This window comes from Meles meles, chromosome 18 (assembly GCF_922984935.1).
Source record: "Meles meles chromosome 18, mMelMel3.1 paternal haplotype, whole genome shotgun sequence".
Lineage (NCBI taxonomy): Eukaryota > Metazoa > Chordata > Mammalia > Carnivora > Mustelidae > Meles > Meles meles.
This window is the reverse complement of record NC_060083.1, coordinates 52,041,442-52,062,863: the sequence shown is the minus strand read 5'-3', so window position 1 is coordinate 52,062,863 and position 21,422 is coordinate 52,041,442. Positions and strand designations below refer to the sequence as shown.

The 21,422-nt window shown below is 37.1% G+C and overlaps 1 protein-coding gene across 1 annotated transcript in view; it reads right to left on the bottom strand.

Annotated features, from left to right (window-relative positions):
* The window catches only part of CEP112 (centrosomal protein 112), a 409,934-nt gene that overhangs the window by 150,278 nt on the left and 238,234 nt on the right, over positions 1–21,422 (bottom strand). Inside the window, exon 21 of the mRNA XM_045984701.1 lies at positions 10,432–10,662. Within this exon, the coding sequence (XP_045840657.1) occupies positions 10,432–10,662 (231 nt within the window). The remainder of the gene's footprint in view (positions 1–10,431; positions 10,663–21,422) is intronic.

Below are 21,422 nucleotides of genomic sequence, written 5' to 3'. Positions count from 1 at the left end.
GATTATTAATTTTTTTTAAGATTTTACTTATTTATTTGAAAGAGAGAGCGCACATGAGCAGGGAGGGGAGGCAGAAAGAGAGAGAGGGAAAAGCGAACTCCCAGCTGAGCAGAACGCCCGACTCAGGGCCTTCCTGAGATCATGACATGAGTGGACGGCAGATGCCTTAACCAACTGAGCCACCCAGGCGCCCCATTCAACTATTAATTTAATCCTCACAATACTGAATTAGGAAACCCCATTTCACAGTGAATAATTGTCTCCCTTCTACTATGAACCATGATTAAAATAAGACTTGACTCCTAGCCCAGTGCTCTTCCAATGTGCTATGCCCTTTGGCCTTTCTGTGACATCAGGCCCTCAGTACCTAACACCAAATGCCCATCAGCTCATCCTCTACCCTCCCCTTCTAGAGAGTCTCCAAATAAAGCAGGCAGGATTATGGATAGGGAGGCCCTGCCTCTTCATTCCAATCTCCTTGAGCCTCCTAACAACCAGAAAATACTTTCAATCGAAGTGCATCAAATGTTACTGAAATGTTGGTGTGGGATAGAAAAAACATCGGTCAGAAGGCTAGTCAGGATGTTAAAATAATTAGAGTCTAGTTATCTATAAGTTCAGTATCATTTTCAAAAGTACTCATTTAAAATATATGTAGTCAGCATTATAATGTTCAATAATTAAATCACAGGATATATAAAGAGAAAAGATGCCTCCTTTACATAAAAAGCACCCTCCTAGTTAGGGTAATCACAAAGCTTAACACTCGAGCTGGGACACGTTTAAGATTGAAAGAGGTGGGGAAATGTTTAATCATTCAGGATCCTGGGACAACAGGTGCAAACTGGGACCTTCCTAGGCAAGTTGGGATGTACACGCCCCCCCCATTTATGGCAAACCATCGAGACAGTGCCATAAATTACTCTTTCTGTTCTTATCTGTAATCACTTCATCATTGTTGAAGATACTAATGAAATACATATTTTTTTCATTTAATTTATTTTTTTTAAAAATTTTATTTATTTGACAGACAGAGATCACAAGTAGGCAGAGAAGCAGGAAGAGAGAGAGGAGAAAGCAGGCTCCCTGCTGAGCAGAGAGCCCTATGTAGGGCTCGATCCCAGGACCCTGGAATCATGACCTGAGCCGAAGGCAGAGGCTTTAACCCACTGAGCCACCCAGGTGCCCCTCATTTTATTTTCTTCCATGTTAAAAAAAAAGATTCACTGCCAATAAGACTCCTACAGGTTTGGCCATGAAGCTGAAAGGATTGAAAGGACCGTACAATTATCGATGCTAATCTCAACTCAAACACACACACACGTGCACACACACACACACAATACATAACAAGAAAACCTCACAAAAACCAAAATGAACACACACATAAATTCCTTTGGGCACAAATACCTACTTGTTTTATTCTGAATTCTCTCAGTTGGGATATCAATCTCCAAAGATGCCAAATAAATTGTTCTATTTTCAACAACTTCTCAAATCAAAATACTATCTTTTGCTATCCTGACCTAGAGATTTTCCTTTTATTCTAGGTAGAAATTTCTTCCCTGAAGAAAATCCCAAAGGATAAAACCAACAAGTTCTGGTGAATGGCAGAACTTCGTTTACAATGGTGTGACTAGAATATTAGGAAATTAGGGCAGACAAAGACAAGGAAGGATTAATCTTATAAATTGTAAATATTTACTTTAAATGTAAACAACGATTCATTTGTAATTCTAGATTTTATTTTGAAATAGCCTTAACATGGAATATACTCTTAATTTCCTCCAAGTAAAACATAGCTCCCTAGCCCAGGAAAACTAGACTTTGAAGTTAAGCTATTGATTTGCTCTTCCAGATTGCCAGAAAATAGAAGTGCTCTTTAACATGCAGCGAAGAGGCAGAGGGAGAATTGGCAAAAGATTCTCTGGGAAACAGCAAGAGCCGCATTCAGTGGGGGGCAGCCTGCTGCCATCTGTATCCCTGACTTCGCACTGCATTGAGCGTGGCAGCCCCGCCCTCTGGTTGGGGTGGTAAGAGCCCCACAGTGTAAATATCCAACATCGGCTCTTTTTGTTTAATAAGCAGACACTGCAGACATTATTCCAGTACTTACTTCGTGGAATCACTGTGAAACAAGTGCCTCATACCCGAGCCAGAAAAAGTAGGGGAGACCTGAGGATCGATGGAAAACTGTGTCTCTAAGGAACACACAATTCCTCTTTACACAGGAGATACGTAAACTGCTTTAACTAACATATTTGGTTTGTACTGCTTTGTAGATATTGTCCAAATGACAAAAAAGTCTAGCTCTGGTGTGAAACAAGACACAGCCCCTTTCACCACTTTAAGAAGGTTTACGATGCAGGTACTTTGAAGACTATTTGAAAATTCTAAACCTTAATATAAACGAACACCAATTCATCTCGTTCAAATTATTTACACACCCATGGTTTTCTAAGTTGTCATTTTTGCGTGGTGTTTTTTGTAAATTAATTTACTGTTATGTTGAGAAATATCATTGTGATCCATTATATTAAGCTGCAGCCAGAGGAAAATGCCAACTTGAAGACCAACACTTGTGAAATACTGTAAAAATTAGAGTGGATGTTGTTTGTCAATCAATTTTTATGTCTGAACTGTTTGAGGATAATATTTAATTTAAAAATTTAAGGATATAAAACTTCGTATTTTTAGCAAAGGAAAAAGTCAGGGAAAAGATCAAAGCAAAGGGACCAAAGTTGAGATTAGAATTCCATTTTAAGCCAAAATGACAATGTCTTCATAAGTTAATATTAATCCTTTAATTATAAATTTCAAAGGTTTAAGTAGTTTCTATGACCTTAGCTTTGAATAATTATGCCATATGGAGCTTTTCTTAAATTTGAAAAAGATGCTGAATTGTTGCTCAAAGCCTTTTAATGACTTCAGGCTGGCAGAATTCCAGTATAATCCTTCAGACACTATTAAAATTACAGACCAGGAACCCAAGCTGGTAAATGCTATGTCAATTTCATAAGTGCTTTTTACTTAGTATAGTGAGTACGGTGCAGAAAATGTTTGATGTGTTCCTATATTTTTAAATATTTAATTTTTAGTATATTTTCAAACAGTGAAGCTTAAAACAACTACTTATAATAGAGAATTCACAAAGGAAATGGACAGATTATGCTAAATACAAATAAGATCTTTTGTGTATCGTAAAGTTAAATGATAAAATGAAACGGCAAACACCAAAAATATTTGCCACAAAGCTAAGAATTTTTTCATCCTGTAAGGTGATGAGAAAAACACTGGGACACTAAGAGAAGACAACCTGTCAAAGAGTGGGAATAGGCAATTCTCAGAAAATGAAACACACACAACGAATCTATTATAAATGTTCGAGCTAACTCCTTAAAATGCAAATTAAAAATTAAAAAAATTTTTTTTACTAAAAATTAAAGGAAAGTATTAATGGTAAGGACTGGCTAGATAAAACAGATATTCTGTCACAGAACAATATAAATTAGCACAACCAATCTGACCGTGTAATTCTACTGGGATCTTAACCTAAGACAAAAACAATGGAAGTGTTGACTAAAATTTATATATAAAGATGTTCATCTCTACATCGATGAAGGCAATTTTTTAAAAAGCTAAATGTTTAAAAATAAGAGAAAACTACACTATATTATGCTGCATCCATAAAATGGAGTATCATGAAACAATGAAAACTATATTTTCCAAGACTCTCCAATGACATTGGAATATACTTAGCATGACTTTTAAAAAAGTGAAAGACTACACTGTTTATTGTTTACTACACTGTGATCTCGGTCCTCTAAATTCCCATAATGTGCTATTTTATACGCACACTAAATTATCACTAGGTTATTGCTAGCTGGGGGTAATAATAGGAAATTTGACATTTCTCTATTCCTATATTTTCTCAAATACCCTCTTATTTCAAGAAGTGTTATTTTAAAAATAACCCAATAGATTTCTGAAACAATGGTAAATTGTAAATACCAAAGTTTTAACCAAACTTCTGAAAATAACCCACTACCACCACTTAGTAATGGTCTGTAATTTGTCAAAGGCTCATGTTTTTTGTGGACGTTGTTTCAATTTGGTTTGAAAAGATTTTAACAGGCTAGAAAAGAAGCTCTCACTTTGCAAATGTCAATCACAGGCTCTCTCAGATTCTCTGGTTCAAGTCTTCTCACCTGGGGGAGGATTTCATGCTTCTCTTAAAGCCACTGAAGACGGCAGCAAGACTGGAGCTGCTGCCGACGGAGACCCAGGCAGGGTCTGGACTCGGGGATTCCTTCACAACCTCAAGGTTGGAAGTGCCACTGACAAAACCCAGACCCACAGGGAACGTTTCATTCAGATTATTTATTATTCTGGTGTTATTGTCCTCTCCTCTTTGAACCTCGATTGTATACTTAACGAAAGAAAATTAATTCATAAACCCCTCAATTCTGACAGGATTTTGAGCTGCTGGCCAATATTTTAGTCTTCCGATTTGAACATGATAAAACATTAAACCTTTTCTAAAATACAGTGGAAGAATTCACAAGCATGCACAATGACACAGCAGGCAGCAATGGGAACTGGTAGATACCAGTTCACTAGTGTTAAATCAGATTTTCATGTTAAGAACTCTACTGGTTTGTGCAGGAAAATATAAAACTCTGTCTGAAAAAACCTTTGATGCTATACATTTAACTTGCTAAGTAACACTAAAAAAATGAAGATATGACTATAGAGAGGTATTTTGCCCCACCTAAAATGGGTTGAAGTCAAACGTGGATGAGTCAAAACAATGTCTTATTTATTCATATTACCATGTACATGGCTAGACTGAATTTCCCAGTTCATCATCGTTCTTTCATTTTCTCAACATTTATGAATGTCTACTTTGTGGGAGGTGCCATATGGGATTCTGCATTTTAGAAATGAGCATTTCTGGTACAACCGCTCTGGAAAACAGCATGGAGTTTCCTCAAAATGTTGAAAATAGAACTACCCTATGACCCAGCAATTGCACTACTGGGTATTTACCCTAAAGATACAAACGTAGTGATCCGAAGGGGCACCCAAATGTTTATAGCAGCAATGTCTACAATAGCCAAACCATGGAAAGAACCTAGATGTCCATCAACAGATGAATGGATAAAGAAGATGTGGTTTATATATACAATGGAATACTATGCAGCCATCAAAAGAAATGAAATCTTGCCATTTGCGACGACGTGGATGGAACTAGAGGGTATCATGCTTAGTGAAATAAGTCAATCGGAGAAAGACAACTATCATATGATCTCCCTGATATGAGGAAGTGGAGATGCAACATGGGGGGTTAGGGGGGTAGGAGAAGAATAAATGAAACAAGATGGGATTGGGAGGGAGACAAACCATTAGTGACTCTTAATCTCACAAAACAAACTGAGGGTTGCTGGGGGGAGGGGAGGTTGGCATAGGGGGAGTGGGGTTATGGACATTGGGGAGGGTATGTGCTATGGTGAGTGCTGTGAAGTGTGTAAACCTGGCAATTCACAGACCTGTACCCCTGGGGATAAAAATACATTATATGTTTATAAAAAAATAAATAAAAAATTTAAAAAAAAAAAAGGAAATGAGCATTTCACAAGGACTGCTTTCAAGGGACTCCTGGTCTTCCTGCAGTTAGAAACGCTCAACTCCTTTTACTAGTTGAGTAAAAACACATATCAACTGGAAACACAAATCTCTCTTCATATCAGGAGCCCACCACTTGTATTTTATCATATGGACCTTAGGATTGGTTAATTCCACCAACTCAACAAAAACTAAACTCATGGCACTAAACATTAGCTTAGTCAATGCTCCCATCCCTTTCCCCAGACTCTCCTTTTGCCAACAAGTCCCTGTGTTCTCATGAACTCTGCCAGCCCTGTTAACCGTGGCAGCTAAAGTTCTACCATGATAAAACCCCATTTCTACCTTCTTGTGCTACCTCTGTCCTCAGGTCAATTCAAGAGCATTTCATTCTTCCAGACTCATGCTGTCAACCTCCCTCCTCGACCTGCAGAATTCCAGTTCTACCTCGGCAAATGCACTTACTCCTGCTTCCTTCCAGCCACATTCTAGCCATCAGCCCAGCATGAAGCCTGGCTATGTTGCTGGTCCTGGAACTCCTTACTCCGAAGACTCCTGCTATTTTCTACTAGAAACACAGATGATACCAGATAGGAGCTCTCTGCAAGTCTCGTCACAGAACCCCCTTGTATATTTGCCAGTCCTCTCCTTCCTTCCTCCCTCCTTGAAAGTCACAGCTCCTATCATTCATTCACTCAGTAGGTACTAGGAGGGCACCTACCATGTGCCGAGTTTTCTCAACACTAGCAGTACAGAAGAGGACAAGGCAGACAAAGTCCTCGTAATGGAGCAGATATTCTAATGGGGGGATGGGTGGGTGGGTATGAATAGAAAATAAACAATCAGAGAAATGAAAAGATGATTCCAGATGGTGAGACGAGCTACGAAGACAACGGGACCAGTGAAGGTGGTAGAGCTGGGCATGACTCTACAGAGAGAGGTCAGGAGGAACACTGAACCGTGTGGAGTGATGAGGAGGAGGATGGCCACAGAAAATCTAGGGGAAGAACATCCCAAACAGAGGGGTGGTGGGTGTAAAGGCCTAGAGGAAGGAGAGCGTGAGGCCTACTCCAGGAACAGGCTGAGGTCTCCTGTGGCTGGATCCTGTGGCCAAGGGGCAAGGGTGTGCCTGTGCTAGTCTTTCATCCAGACCCTTCTGTCTCAGATAGCAAGCTCTCAGGTGTCCGTGGGTCTCTGCCTCACTAAACTCTTCCTCTCCATTGGTCCCTTCTTGTGTATTGCAAGACATTCTCAGCCTAAAAATATACTCCTTTGGAATGACACTTTCCTTTTAATATCAGATTTTCTGAAACAATAGAGTATTCACAAAGTCCATGGTCTCATTTATCTATTGCGATCATGTTTCTGTTCACACTCTCCCTTTCAGGGCTCTGTCCAAGATTATCAGTGACTCTCACTTTCAAATCCCAGGACTTTTCCTCCTCCCTCATCCTTCCTGACTTTCTGTCACATTCTTGAAAATCCACCTTTCCGAATATTCTCTTCCTTTGTTTCCATGAAAATGCATTTTTCTCAGATTCCTCTTACCTTGAAGACCCTTCTTTGACTATTTCCTCTCCAACCTCTTCAACGTAGTTCTTCCTTCACAGTTGTCTGTTTTCTGCCTGTGTCCCTCTCTTGAACAGGCCCTCTCTGTGGGTGATCCCCACAGCTGTCTACTTGAGTCCTGCCTTCTCTTACGATTACCCACAAACGTTTCTTCCACAGCAAGTGAACAGCCCAGCTGGATGAAGTGGAGGCACTTCAAAGTCACAAAGTTCATAATGGTACCTACCTTCTTCCTCCCCAAACCAGACGTCTCCCACCTTCCCAGTTTATTAAGGGTTGGGTGATACTTCACAAGTCTAATCAAATGCCATCTCTGAGATGATTCTCAAGCATGTCCCCTCTAGCCCTCAGTCACTGCTATGCTCTCACCACATTCCTGCACCTTGAACAGGCCCTCAGTTAATCTGCCTGCGTTAATCTGGTCCCTGCCAACTATTCCTATGGCAAGGGCATCTGAACAACATGGACAAAAAGATTTTCCTAAGAATCACTTGAATCGCGACATTCAGTGCTTAAAAACTTTCAGCAGCTCCTCACTGTTTATTCAACGAAGCTAAAATACTACGACAGCTTTGGAGACTCTCTGTGATCCCAAGCTACCTTTTAGACTAACTACTAACCGCTCCCCTTGATTAACCTCTATACCATGCTTGTAAATGCCTTCGTTTGCTCTTGCTGGTGTTATTTCTTGGGCATAGAATGTTATCTTGCATGTCTACTAGTCAAAATCCTAGTAAAAGTGACATCTTGTCCAGTTAATTTTATCTCGTCCAGTTAATTTTTCCTGATTTCCTTAACAGGAATAATTTCCCCCAATTCACACTCCACCTTGCATTACAATTATTTTCGTATGTGTGTATGGCTTGATGTCACTGTGATTTTATGATCTCCTTGAGGAATGTGCCTTTTTTTTCCTTTTTCTTATATATCCTCACAGTGTCTAGGATAATGCCTTTCAGGGTTACTAGAAGATCTCCCAGAAATGTTTGCCAAATAAATTACTAATGATTTCTAATTTTTTTTATTACTTGTAACCAGATAATTAGTTATAACACATATAAACCTATACTTGAAAAGATTCATCTTCTACTAAAAAGAAACATTTGGAATGTGAATATATAATGCAAGACAATTAAGGTCAAGCTTGTATGTTTTATAAGTCTGGCTTTGGTATGCCCGATTTTCTTAAATCATCGTGCACAGGTATGTGTGTCATTTAAGAACATTTATTCTGAAATACCTCGAACTGTTGGCAGAGACAAATGGAGCCAAGGCAAGGTGTGTGTAAGAGTCACCAGAGAGAGGGAAGCCGGAGTGGCTCAGTTGGTTAAGCATCCAACACTTGATTTCACCTCAGGCCAAGATCTCCGGGTCACGGGAAGGAGCCCCACATCAGGCTCCTCGCTCAGTGGACAGTCTGCTTGTCTCCCTCTGCCTCCTCTGCCTCTGCCCCTCCCCCTGCTCAGGAACTCTCTCTCAAATAAATAAATCTAAAAAAAAAAAAAAAAAAAAAAGAATCTCTAGAGAGGATACAAAAACACCCCTTTCACTCCCTATCCATCTCATTGATGTGCTATTGTCAGAGGGGTAAAACTTCTCTAAACTTCTGGAATTTCTCTAATTCCAGAAACTTTGCATATTTTAGCATCAAAACATTCTTATTTTGTATTGCTTTGATGGAATTACCCCCCAACAGCCTCATATAGATATATAAAAGGCATCTCAACTGGAACACGGCCCCACCGGCCCCGCCTACTGTTCTGACTGGCTTCCTTGGGCCACCAGTAGGCAGAGTCCATTGGCCCCCAGGCTCTAGAAAGTCACCTTGGGTTCACCCTTACCTCCTCAACAGCATGCCCCTCTTTCTCTCTTCGCCCCACATCTGAACCAACAGCGGACACTGTCAGCTCCACCTTTGAGCCTAACCTGAATTTCATCAGTTTCTACCCTTTGCTGCGGCTGCCCAGGCCTGAGCCTCTGTCGTCTTGTCCAAATGCCCACAATGGCCTTTTAACTTGTCTCCCTACTTCCTTCTTTGCCCTCAGTTCAGTCTGTTCTCAACACGCACAGAGAGATCCTACTCAAATGTGAATCAACACATGCCAGTCCTCTGCTCAAAAACTGTGAAGCCTTACTCCCAGAGAGTCAGAGCAAAACCCTCTCAAGGGCCCTCACAGACCCACAGGACATAGGTCCACCCCCTGAGGTTTCTTTCCTGACCTCATCACATCCTTCTCCTCCTCCTCCTTGGTCACTATTTCTGGCCACATCAGCCTCCATGCTGTTCCTCCGACAAGCCAGGCTCACTTCTGCCTCTTTAGAGTCTGGTTCCTATTTATTTCCGGGTTCAGAGCTATGCTGCCAAGGGCAACATCTGCTGAAGTCTGAGTCTCAAATAACTTAAGATGCTATAAAAGAAGCCTCTTAGAATCACAATCCATGTAAAACCAAGGGAGCAGTGCCTAGAATGGTGGTGTGCGCTCCATGAAGGCGTAACAGTTAAAGATGAAGAAGAAAAGGTTGAAAAAAAGATAAGCAGAATTGGAAGACTCTTTGATTACCCTTTCCAAGTTTCTTGATCTCAAGATTAGACTGGTCTTAAGGAACTCAAGAGGCAATTTACAGTTGTTATCGTTAATACACATTTATTACACAATTAAAATGTTCCCACCTTTCCAGACCATTGAAAGAACAGATATTTGAGATTGTGCCTGGAAAATCATTCGATCCCAAGTGTGTAAACATTATATTGACATGTATTTCAAAAATATATAATTTTAAAGAAACTTTCTTTAATCTGAAATAGTAATCTGGAATTATGTCATCATTTATGTTACACTGTTACAAAAGACTGTAAAATCTAGAAATGACTATTAGAAAGCCAAAAAAGATCTGAAATCTTAACCTAGGAAAACTTGGGGCTACAGCTCAAGTATCCCTATTCAGTGCAATATTGGACAGTATTCTACATTGCTGTATCACAACGTGCATTTAAATACTATGGAATGGGATATTCCATACTATCCTTTCCAGGGATGTCAAGGGAAAATAGGAAACCCAACTCCCTGGATGATTTTTGTGGTGCTTAAACATAGAGCAGGACACTTAAATGGCTCAGTTGAAGAGTTGTTAGGTTTCAGGAGTAGCTCTGTGCTCACCACCTTTCAGAGATTAGATGCAGCAGTGGGCCCGACCACGGGTTTCAGTGGCCTGCACAAATCCAGCTGGAGAGCTTACCTTTTCCAGTGTCACCTCAGTCTCCGCGGCGTGAGTCTTTTTCAGCTCCATCTTCATCTTTTCTGACTGAGCCTTCAGTTTGTAGACAGTGGTCTCGTGGTCCCTTGCAGCCCTTTGCTTCTCCTCTTCGCGAAGAAGACCGAGCTCTATCAGCTGCTGCTTCCGCTGAGAATTAACGTGAATCAGCTCTTCTCTCAGCTTGTGCACTTGGGCCTCCATGTCAGCAATAACCTTGTTTTTAAAAATGGGAAAATGGGCAGAGGATATGAATAGGAAAATCATAAAAGAAGAATCACAAAAGGTTAACAAACATACAAGTTCACTCCTTCCTTCCTTCCTCCCTTCCCCCTTCCTTCCCTCAACCACTTATTCTCCCATCCCATGCCATTCCCTCCTGGCTTAGATGTAAATTCTACCTAAAACCTTTTTCCCATAGACAACATGTTTAGTTTTGCTTGTTTCAAATATCTATGTAAGTGGAATGTCACATGTATTCTTCGGCAACTTGCTTTTTCAAATATTCAATATTATGTTCCTAAGATTCATCTAGTGCTTGCTATGGTATCTTTGGTTTTATTTCATTGATACTGGCTCTGAATTCATGATGTCTTGCATTCTACACTCCTGGGTTTATTATATTCCTCCTCCTGATTTCTTCTTTTTAGTATTTAGCTCATTTGTTTGTATACTTTCTTCTTTTCTGATTCATGAACTTAAGAATATATACTCCTCCAACTTTTACGTAAGTTTAATCTCTCAAGTGTAGATATATGGTATTTTCATGATCCTTTAGGTCAAAACATTTTTTAACTTCCTTTATTATTTTCTGTTTTGACTTATAAACTATTTAGAAGCAGGTTTCTTAATTCCCAAACATATGGGGCATATTAGTTTCCTGAGGATGCCATAACAAGTACCATGAACTGGGTGGCTTAATGCAACAGACATATACTCTCTCACGGTTCTAGAGATGAGTAGTCTGAGATCAAGGTGCTGGCAGGGTTGATTCCTTCTGGAGGCTAAGAGAGGGACTCTGGCCCATGGCTCCCTTCTAGCTTCTGATGGCAGCTGACAATCCACGGTGTTCCCTGATTTCTAGACACATAACTCTAATCTCTGCTCCATCTTCAAATGGTTTCTTTGTTTGTCCGTGCCTCTGGGTCCAAATTTTCCTCTTCTTTTAAGGACACAGGTCATCTTGGGCCTTTAGGATGTAATAAATGCCTTTATAAAATGGGATTAGTGCCTTTTCAAAAGAAACTCAAGAGATCCCTTGCTCCTTCCACCATATGAGGACGCAGTGAGAAGATGCTAGTTCTGAGCCAGGAAGAGGGTCCTCATCAGAACACAACCATGCTGATGCCTTGATCTCTGACTTCCCAGCCTCAGAACTGGGACAAATGAATTTCTGTTATTTAGAAGACACCCAGCCTGTGGTATTTTATTATAGAAGCCTGAACAGATTAAGACATGTACTCCAAGAAAAAGAGACATGCAAAGATATATCTAAATTCAGTCTGATAAGAAAGCCTTTGTTTTTATCACATACTATACTGTATCAAAGGAGTAAGAATTTTTTATAAGGAAAGACATTTCTTGTGTTTTATTAATTTACTCTTACTGTATACTTAACCTCTAATTTTCACTATGATTAAAATAAAGTTACATCCCAAAGTTGCAAGGTCATAATGTCTTTTTATAAAAAAATAAAAAATTGGGGCACCTGGGTGGCTCAGTGGGTTAAGCCTCTGCCTTCGGCTCAGGTCATGATCTCAGGATCCTGGGATCGAGCCCCGCATCGGGCTCTCTGCTCAGCAGGGAGCCTGCTTCCCCCCTCTCCCTCTGTCTGCCTCTCTGCCTACCTGTGATATGTCTCTCTGTCAAATAAATAAATAAAATCTTAAAAAAAAAAATTAACCAGAAAAAGTTAGCTTTCCAAAACCACTGACTCCACCCCAAATTGAATTTCAGTCTTTGACAATGTACAAACAAATATTTTTAATGGTATAATCACTGTTTAGATATTGTTCTACCTTTCCTATACCTAACTTTACATCTTCATTCCCATTTTTTAGTATATATGTCACTTTAGTGGCTCTTTGATACTTCATCATTGCAATACATTGTAATTTACTTAATCATTATTCTTGGATATTTGTCTTATTTTCAGTTAGTCATTATTACATATGAAACATTTATGAATAAATTACACTGGGGGCACCTAGGTGGCTCAGTGGGTTAAGCCTCTGCCTTCAGCTCAGGTCGTGATCTCAGAGTCCTGGGATCAAGTCCCACATCAGGCTCTCTGCTCAGCAGGGAGCCTTGCTTCCTCTTCTCTCTCTGCCTGCCTCTCTGCCTACTTCTGATCTCTTTCTGTCAAATAAATTTTTTAAAAAATTACACTGGTATTTTGCTTTTAGGTTATACTATCAAAATTTTTTGGTTAAAAGATAAGAAAAACTTTCTAACTTTCCAAATTGGTCTACAGAAACACTGGATCCATTTCCAGTGTGAACAACAGTGGGTATGTGAACCTGTCTCTCCACAACCTTGCCACTGCTTTACTTTATAATTTTGTATATTTTTATTAGTTGACTAGGAATGTGATGATAACTTAAGGAAGGCATTTTAAATTGCTGGCACATTGATATACATTGGCTGTAGTCCAAAGATGGTTTTCAAATCGAAAAATTGTACTGAAAAATGAATCAACTAATTATGGAAGAAATAAACATTAAATGAAAGAACGTAAAGCCAAAGATTTCCCTAGGGTATTTAATATTTCAGTCCTTAGCATGTGCTGGTAACTACAGTGACGGAACTGCCACTGAAATAGATGTGTTCATTTTTCTTTAATATTATAAATAGTGACCTAGAAAGCTTCATCTATTTGACTGATATAAAAGAGCAGAGTTACAAAGAAATTTCACAAATTAATAAAGGTTGTATCTACAGGAGACACACTATAAGAACAACTTCTAATCAAGCTGATTTCAATTACAAGTTAAGAACTACAGACCAGAAAACATGGAAGCAACCCAGATGTCCATTGACAGATAAATGGATAAGCAAAATGGAGTCTCTATGTACAAAGCAATATTATTCAGCCAAAAAGGGGGAAATCTGCCTTATGTTACAACATGGATAAGTCTTGAGACCATTATGCTAAGTGAAATAAGCCACTCACCAAAACACAAATGCTGTTGATTTTACTTACATGAGATACTTTGGGTAGTCAAAATCATTAAGACAGAAAATGGAATGGCAGTTGCCAGGGGCTGGAAGGAAGATGGGGGATTACTACTTCATGGGCACAGAGTTTCAGTTTTACAAAAGAGTTCTGGGGATGAATGTGCTGAGGGGTGCACAACAATGTGAACGTATTTAATACCACATTAAGCTGGCACTTAAAAATGGCTAAAATGGTAAATTTGATGATATGTGTATTTTACTACAATAAAAAACCAATTTACAAAAAACCACAAGAACACCAAACATACACACCAATTTCCTTAGAAAGCTAATGACTCTTGAAACCACTCTGAATCTGACAATTCTGGCAAAAGAAGTGAGAGGTTGAAACACCTTGTAAATGATTGTGGACTGCCAGTATTATCATCAAAGTAGTCCCAAACAAAATTAAAAATATACTTTATGAAAGCAAAATGTGTCTAAAAGTTGATAGCATGTTCATGATTAAGAAAGAATCATTTGGACTATTTTGAAAACAGAAAAATTATTCTTTAGGTACTCTTGGAATAAAGACACATTAATAAGCTATTGATGTATTAGGTTACCTCTGCACATTCACAGCAAGTATATGAGTAATTACTACCACAGTATGAAATATTTCCAATATGTTACTCTTTATTTTATAATTATATATAATTCACTATTTGTTAGGATCTATGATGTGGAAGCCACCATAAGTGACTTCTAGAAAAAAAAAATTCCCTAAAGAGTTCAGATTGTAGTATATAAGCTACAAACACTGTACACACACACACACACACACACACACACACACACACACACCATAAAGCCACAAAGGAAGACAAAGTGCCATATAAGTTCAAAAGACGGAGCAGTTACTTTGCGCTAGGAAGAATTCTGGAAAACTGAATAAAACGGAATGCATCTGAGATGTACCTTAAGAGACAGTACCATTTGGGGAAAGGGATGAATACAGGATATTTCAGGCAGAAAGAATGAGTTGCATGGAAGAAAAACAGAGCATCAAAAAGGAATAGGGGAAATTCAGAAAACAGAGATTTGCTGCAGACATTGAAGATATTAAACTACAAGGGTTGGAAATCAAGGCTTAGAGAACCAATAAGATATCTCAATTGGATACTGGAGAGTTGTAGGTGGGGAGAGTATGCAAAGAAACACCACTGAATTTCTATTAAGAAAGACTAATGTGTAGGTAGTATATATAATGGGTGAGAGACACCAGAGATGGGAAGGCCAGCAGAGAGGAATGGATGGGAATACAATCTGAGAAGTAGAATTAAGAGGGTTAAACAACTACATGTTGTAGTCGTCCTTGTTGAAGGCAAGGAAGAGACAGGAATATTGATGATTTAGGATAGTTACTTCAGGCAGTTTGGCAGATTAGATATTGGAGAAGCCCTCATGAGATGAAACAAGTAGTTCTGTATAAAATACAATGTTTTAAAAAAAAATACAATGTTTTCTTTCTTTGCTCACAGGAAGTAAGAGAAAAATCCAAAGAGAAAAACCAAAAGAAAACAAAAATCACATATGTAAACTGCATTTGCCAAAAATAGAATAATGAGCAGTAAGCATGCCCAAAAGGCAAGGTATCTTTGAGGACAAATGTCTTTATTAGCACTGCAACTTCAGGGGCAAGGAATATGGGAGTTGAACATGATTCTACAGAATTAAGTCAAAGAGCCTGGAATAGGACTAAAGTGGTTCCAGGTCCATAGTGTTATTTACTCTTGCCTGAAACTAAAACAAATTCCCTCTGGAGAAAAGCTTCTTCAGTTTAATGTCTTTAATTTTCCATAAATTAGGATAAATAGAAAATGAGCTCATAATAAAAAAATTACTAAACCCAGAAAAAAAACACCATTGGTATGAGTTAGCAAAAACAGATTCCCACTGGCAAGTATTTCAAATACGAGAATTATCAGAAAAATAAGATAAAAATAACATGCATTAAATATTTTAAAAAACAAAAGATGAAATCACAAAATGAGTACATCAGAAGACATTAAGCAAAAATTACCAGATTTGAGAAAAAAACAAATATAATTTCCAAAAATAAGGTTTTTGAATAAAAGAACAGACGTGTTAAGGCAGTTTATACATAGCAGAAGCAAAAAGTTATGAACGAGAAGAGAGATCCTAATAAGTTCCTCAATGTAGCATGTTAATATTAGAAGATAATGACTATAAGTGAGATGTTTAAAGCTATGAAAGGTGAAATAAAAATACCTAATATATCTTTAGAGTTCCAGAAGGAGGGGACAGAGTCAATAGGGAGGATATGCAAAAATGACTGGGAATTTTCCAGAACTGGGGAAAAGCAAGAATCCACAGAAACAGTAAACAGAATAAACACAGAAAATGAAGAAAGGAAGGAAAAGAAAGAGCTCCACATCTGTATACTAGATAATGAAATGGCAGAACACAAAAGACAAAGAGAAAAACTTAAAAAGCAGGCAAAGAATACATTCAGTAAATGACATCCCAGTAGCAACAAGTACACTGAGCACCCAGATTTTGGGTTCTAGTACCATTCACCAATAAAAGGAACCAGTGGCCCTTGGACAAATGGCTGATTCTAAGAATGGAAATACATAAGCAAGGAAACACATAAGGTGAATCAGAACATCTTCTGTGCTAGGAAGTGTTCATTGCTGAGAGTATATCAAATATAGGAGCCAACTGATATAGGAACCAACTGAAAGACCTCCCAATGGCCAAAGCTGGAACTATTTGAGAAAAAAAGACTGTAATATATTCCAAAGAATAAAATATATATTCATGAGTACATACTCATATAAATAAATGATGTAATAAATTAATAAAATGAGGAAGAATAAACAAATCTTCCTTGCAGAAGAATTCCAAATTACAATGAAGGGCATCTTACAATTTCCAAATGGCTACTCTTCAAAACTGTCAAGGTCTTCAAAAGTAAGGAAAATCTGACAAACTACTATAGCAGAGGAGACCAAGAAGAGATGGCAAGTAAATGTAATGTGATAACCTAGATGGGATCCTGGAACAAGAAAATGACATTAGGTAAAAATAAACTTAATGATGATATATCAATATTGGTGCATAACTGTAAACAATGTATCATACTAATATATTAATAACAGGGTAAACTGGGTGCAAAGGATATGAGAGCTCTTTGTAGTATCCTCTCAATTTCTCTGTAAATCTAAAAATGTTTTTAAAATACAGTCTATTTTAAAAATAAGGGTAAGAAAGATACATAGAAAAAAGTGAGAAAGATGAAAAAAATAAGGTCTTTTAATAATTACAACAAGTGTAAATGTACCAAAATAACTACTTAAAAGAGTGTGATAGTTCAGATTTTTTTAAACAAATCAAAATTCACCCTTTTTTAAATGAGACATACTGAAGACATAAGGAAATTAAAACTAAGGAAATGAAAAAATTAGGTCCGTAAAATATTAACCAAAGACACTCTCAAAATAGAGTATCATTAAGTGATTATTTTTAAAAATTTCATTCATCAGATACATCTAAACTACATACATGTGATCAAACAGGCTCAAATTATATATACAACAAATTTAATGGAACTACGGGGGAAAATGAAAAATCTGCTATTCTAGAAGGAGATTTCTTATCTCTCTCTCTCTCTCTCTCAGGAAACCATGAAACCTAAATGTCAACATATTGCAAAAACAGTGACGGTATAAAAAAAAAAATTCTTCAACAAGAATTCAATTACATTGGGAACCATGACAAAAATAGTAACAATAAAACTAATTCCCCATATACTTCAAAATTTTTAACATATACTTTAAATAACTCATGGTTCAGGGTGGCTGTGTGGCTCAGTTCGTTAAGTATCCAACTCTTGATTTTGACTCAGATCATGATCTCGGGGCCATGAGATCAAGTCCTGCAATGGGATCTCTCTGTGCTGCGCATGGAGCTTGCTTAAGATTCTCTCTCTCCCTCTCCCTTTGTCCCTCTTCCCCACACTTTCTCTCTTAAATAACCAACCAACCAACCTATGGTTCAAAATGAAATTAAGTTCAAAAACTTAGAATTGACTCTGGAAGAAGACACAAGACTTTTTTTTTTTTTTTTTTTTTTAACATTTGTACGGTTTTAGATGGTTATGAGGGAGTTAGTATAACAATCAGGGAAGCATGGGAGATATTTTATTATATCTATTTTTGTGACTTTTAAAATGATTGATGCTAACATATTTCTTAATAAAAATAAATTCTAATCATTTAAATAAAAATTCTCAGAAATGGTTGATTATGAAAATATTCTTTATTAAATCCTGAAGGATGAAATGAAAGTGAAGGAAATATGTAGCCACAACATGCTATTTATTTTTAAAAGTCTAATTGTTAAGAAAAAAGGTCGATTAAAGAAATTAACAACATAGAACAATTTCTGGTAAGACTGATGAAGGAAATAAGAAAGAAGGCATAAATAAACAATATCCAGGCTGAAAATAGAGCTGTGGCATTGTTACCTATAAAAAGGAGATAATGATTAATACTAAAATTAAAAAAAAATACTATACATCACAGATTAAAAAGATACCATAAAATATTATGTGAACAATTGGAGAACCAAGGTAAAACAGATTCCTAGGAAAATATAGACTGCCAAAAATAAGAAAGAAAATAAAACAATCTAACTAGTAAGTTGAAAGAATAGTGAAAAATCTTTCTACAAAGAAAATACCAAGCTTAGATAATTTCCAGGTGAGTTCTAAAAAAATTTCCCAGAGGATAGATTATTCTAGTCTTTTATAATTTCTTGCAGAGGACAGAGAAACATACTAACTATTTCAGAAGTCAAAGGATGACAAGAATAGGAAGAGAAATAAAAATTATATGCCAACTCATTCATGAACACAGACATAAAATCCTAAATAAATTATTAGCAAACCAAGTCTGGTAATGTATACAAATAAAATATATAACTGCTGTGTTGTAGAGAATGCAAGGGAAGTTTAACATTTCTCAAAATCTATAAATGCCAATAAATATCAAATTTAAATGGAAAGGAAAAATTCAAAAACTATAAAAATTTACCAAAACTGGTTTTAAGAATTGGAAAATGTGAATCATCCTGTAACCATTAGAAAAATTAAAATAGTAGTCAAAAATCTTCCCAGAAATGAAATATCAACCCCAGATGGCTCTACTGGCCAGATTCACCAAATTATTAAGAGACAAATAATTCACTCTTACATTAATTCTTTCAGGGAATAGAAAAAATATTACTTAGCAACTCAATTTGTGAGACTAGCGTAATACCAATTAAAAAACACGTCTAAAAAAGAAAATTTCAGGTTGCTCTCAACAATCATTAGCAAATTGGAGCCAGCAATAAGACATCATTTAAAAATGTATGGGACATAATGTTGGTGTGATGGTAAAAAAAAAAAAGCTTATGATATGATTTATTCAATTAATGTGTTAAAGGAAAAAAGGCCTTATGGTTATCACAATAAACAGAAAAACATTCAAGAAAAGTCCATGACAGAAACTCTTGGCCATAGAGGAATCTAGGAGACCATTCTTAATGAGATGAAAGGTATTTACCAAAAGTTCAGCAAATTTTATTCATTATTTATTGTGAAACTACTGCCTTTTAAAATCAGAAAGAAGAAAAAATATGCCTACCACTACTTGTATTTGTAAGTATTCAACAAGAAAAAATAAAATGAAAACAAACTGTCTCCAGTCATGATTGTCTACAGAGAAAATGCAAAATGAATATAAAAATTATTAGAAATAGTAAGAGTTTAGAAAGGTGTCTGAACTAAAGATCCATGTTTAAAAATTGTTTGTAGTGTTTATACACCAGCAAAAAAATTATAAACACCGTGTATAACTATAACAAATATAAGGTTCTCAGAAACAAGTCTACCAAAAGATGTGCAAAACTTCCAAGGAAAAATTATAAGCCTTTTTGAAAGACATTAAAGAAGATCTAAATAAGTGAGAGATAGATCAGGGTGATGGAAAGTCCTTCCATCAGTTCTCTCTAGATTGATCTATAGCATCAATGCAAGTCCAATTAAAATTTCATCAAAGCTTCCAAGAAACTTGACAAGATGAACCTGAAATGCACAGGATGAACCCAGTACCATGATACGCCTAAAGAACAACTGGTGTGACATTCTGTACCACATGTCAGGCCTAAAATAATGTCACTGAAAGAATACAGTGCAGTATAATCATAAAGAATAGAAACATCCTGACTCATGGAACATAACAGTGAACCTAGAAACAAGGTCGCATGGGATGGAGCTGGTATTACATTTAGTGGGGCAATGATGAACCAGTTTAAAATGGTCCTAAGTCAAGAAGCTATTCACATGGGAAAGAACGAAATCTGATCCCTATCTTACACAACAGACAAAAATCAATTCTCTCTACTCCTAGATATATACCCAAGAGAAGTAAAATATATCTCTGCAGAAATGCTTGTATGTGAATGTTCATAGCAGCATTATTCCTAACAGCAAAAAGTAGAAACAGTCAAATTGCCCATCAACTGATGAATGAACAAATAAGACAGTATAGACAAACAATGGAATATTATTCAGTAAAAAAAAAAAAAAAAAGGAATGGAGAGCTAATATGGGCTATGACATGAATGAAACCTTGAAAACCTTGAATGAAAGTAGCCAATCACAAAAGCAACACATTTTATGATTCTACTCAAAAGAAACAGCCAGAACAAGCAAATCTGGGGGGACAGAATTTAGATTAGTAGTTGCCCAAGGCTGGAGTGTTGTGGGGAAAATGGAGAGTGGCTGACTGTTCCATTTTTTTGGAAGGAGGTGATAAAATGTTCCACAATCATTGGGGTGATAGTTGCACAACTCTGTAAACCATACTGGAACCCACTCAATTGTACACTTTAAATAGGTGAATTCTATGAATTGTATGTAAGTTATATACCAATAAGGCTAATATTCTAAAAATCAATGCAGAGTGGATCAGAGACCAAATGTGAAAGATCACAATTTTAAAAATATCAGGGAGGGCTTTTTTACTTCAAGATAAGGACGGATGTTTTTAATTAATTAATTTATTTTTTCAGCAAAACAGTATTCATTGTTTTTGCACCACACCCAGTGCTCCATGCAATACGTGCCCTCCCTATTACCCACCACCTGGTTCCCCCAACCTCCCACCCCCGCCCCTTCAAAACCCTCAGGTTGTTTTTCAGAGTCCATAGTCTCTTATGGTTCACCTCCCCTTCCAATTTCCCTCAACTTCCTTCTCCTCTCCATCTCCCAATGTCCAAGGAAGGATTTTTTAAACATAACTCAAAAGGCAGGAAGTTGAAAAGATTGGTAAGTTAGACTATAATATAATTAAGAACCTCTATTTATCAAAAGACACCACAAAGATAATGAAAAAATAAATAGAAACCTAAAAAAGGAGATTTCTAACATATCTCATTAATGAGAAAACAGTATCCAGAATTTGTTAAGCATACCAATAAATAAAGAGAAATAGAAAATTCTCTGTAATATAGAAACGAGAAAAAGGGATGACCACAGAATTTATAAAAGGAAACATTTTAATAGTAAACACATGAAAATGTGCCTAACCTCAGGAGTCATCAGAAAATGCAGCATGGTTTTAAAATCACTGTATTTGCAAAAATTAAGAAGTCTGATACTACTAAGTGTTGGCAAGGATGTCTGTTAATGGCACTCTTCACATGATGAAAGTGTGAGGTGACAAAACACTATTTTAAGTTAATTTAGC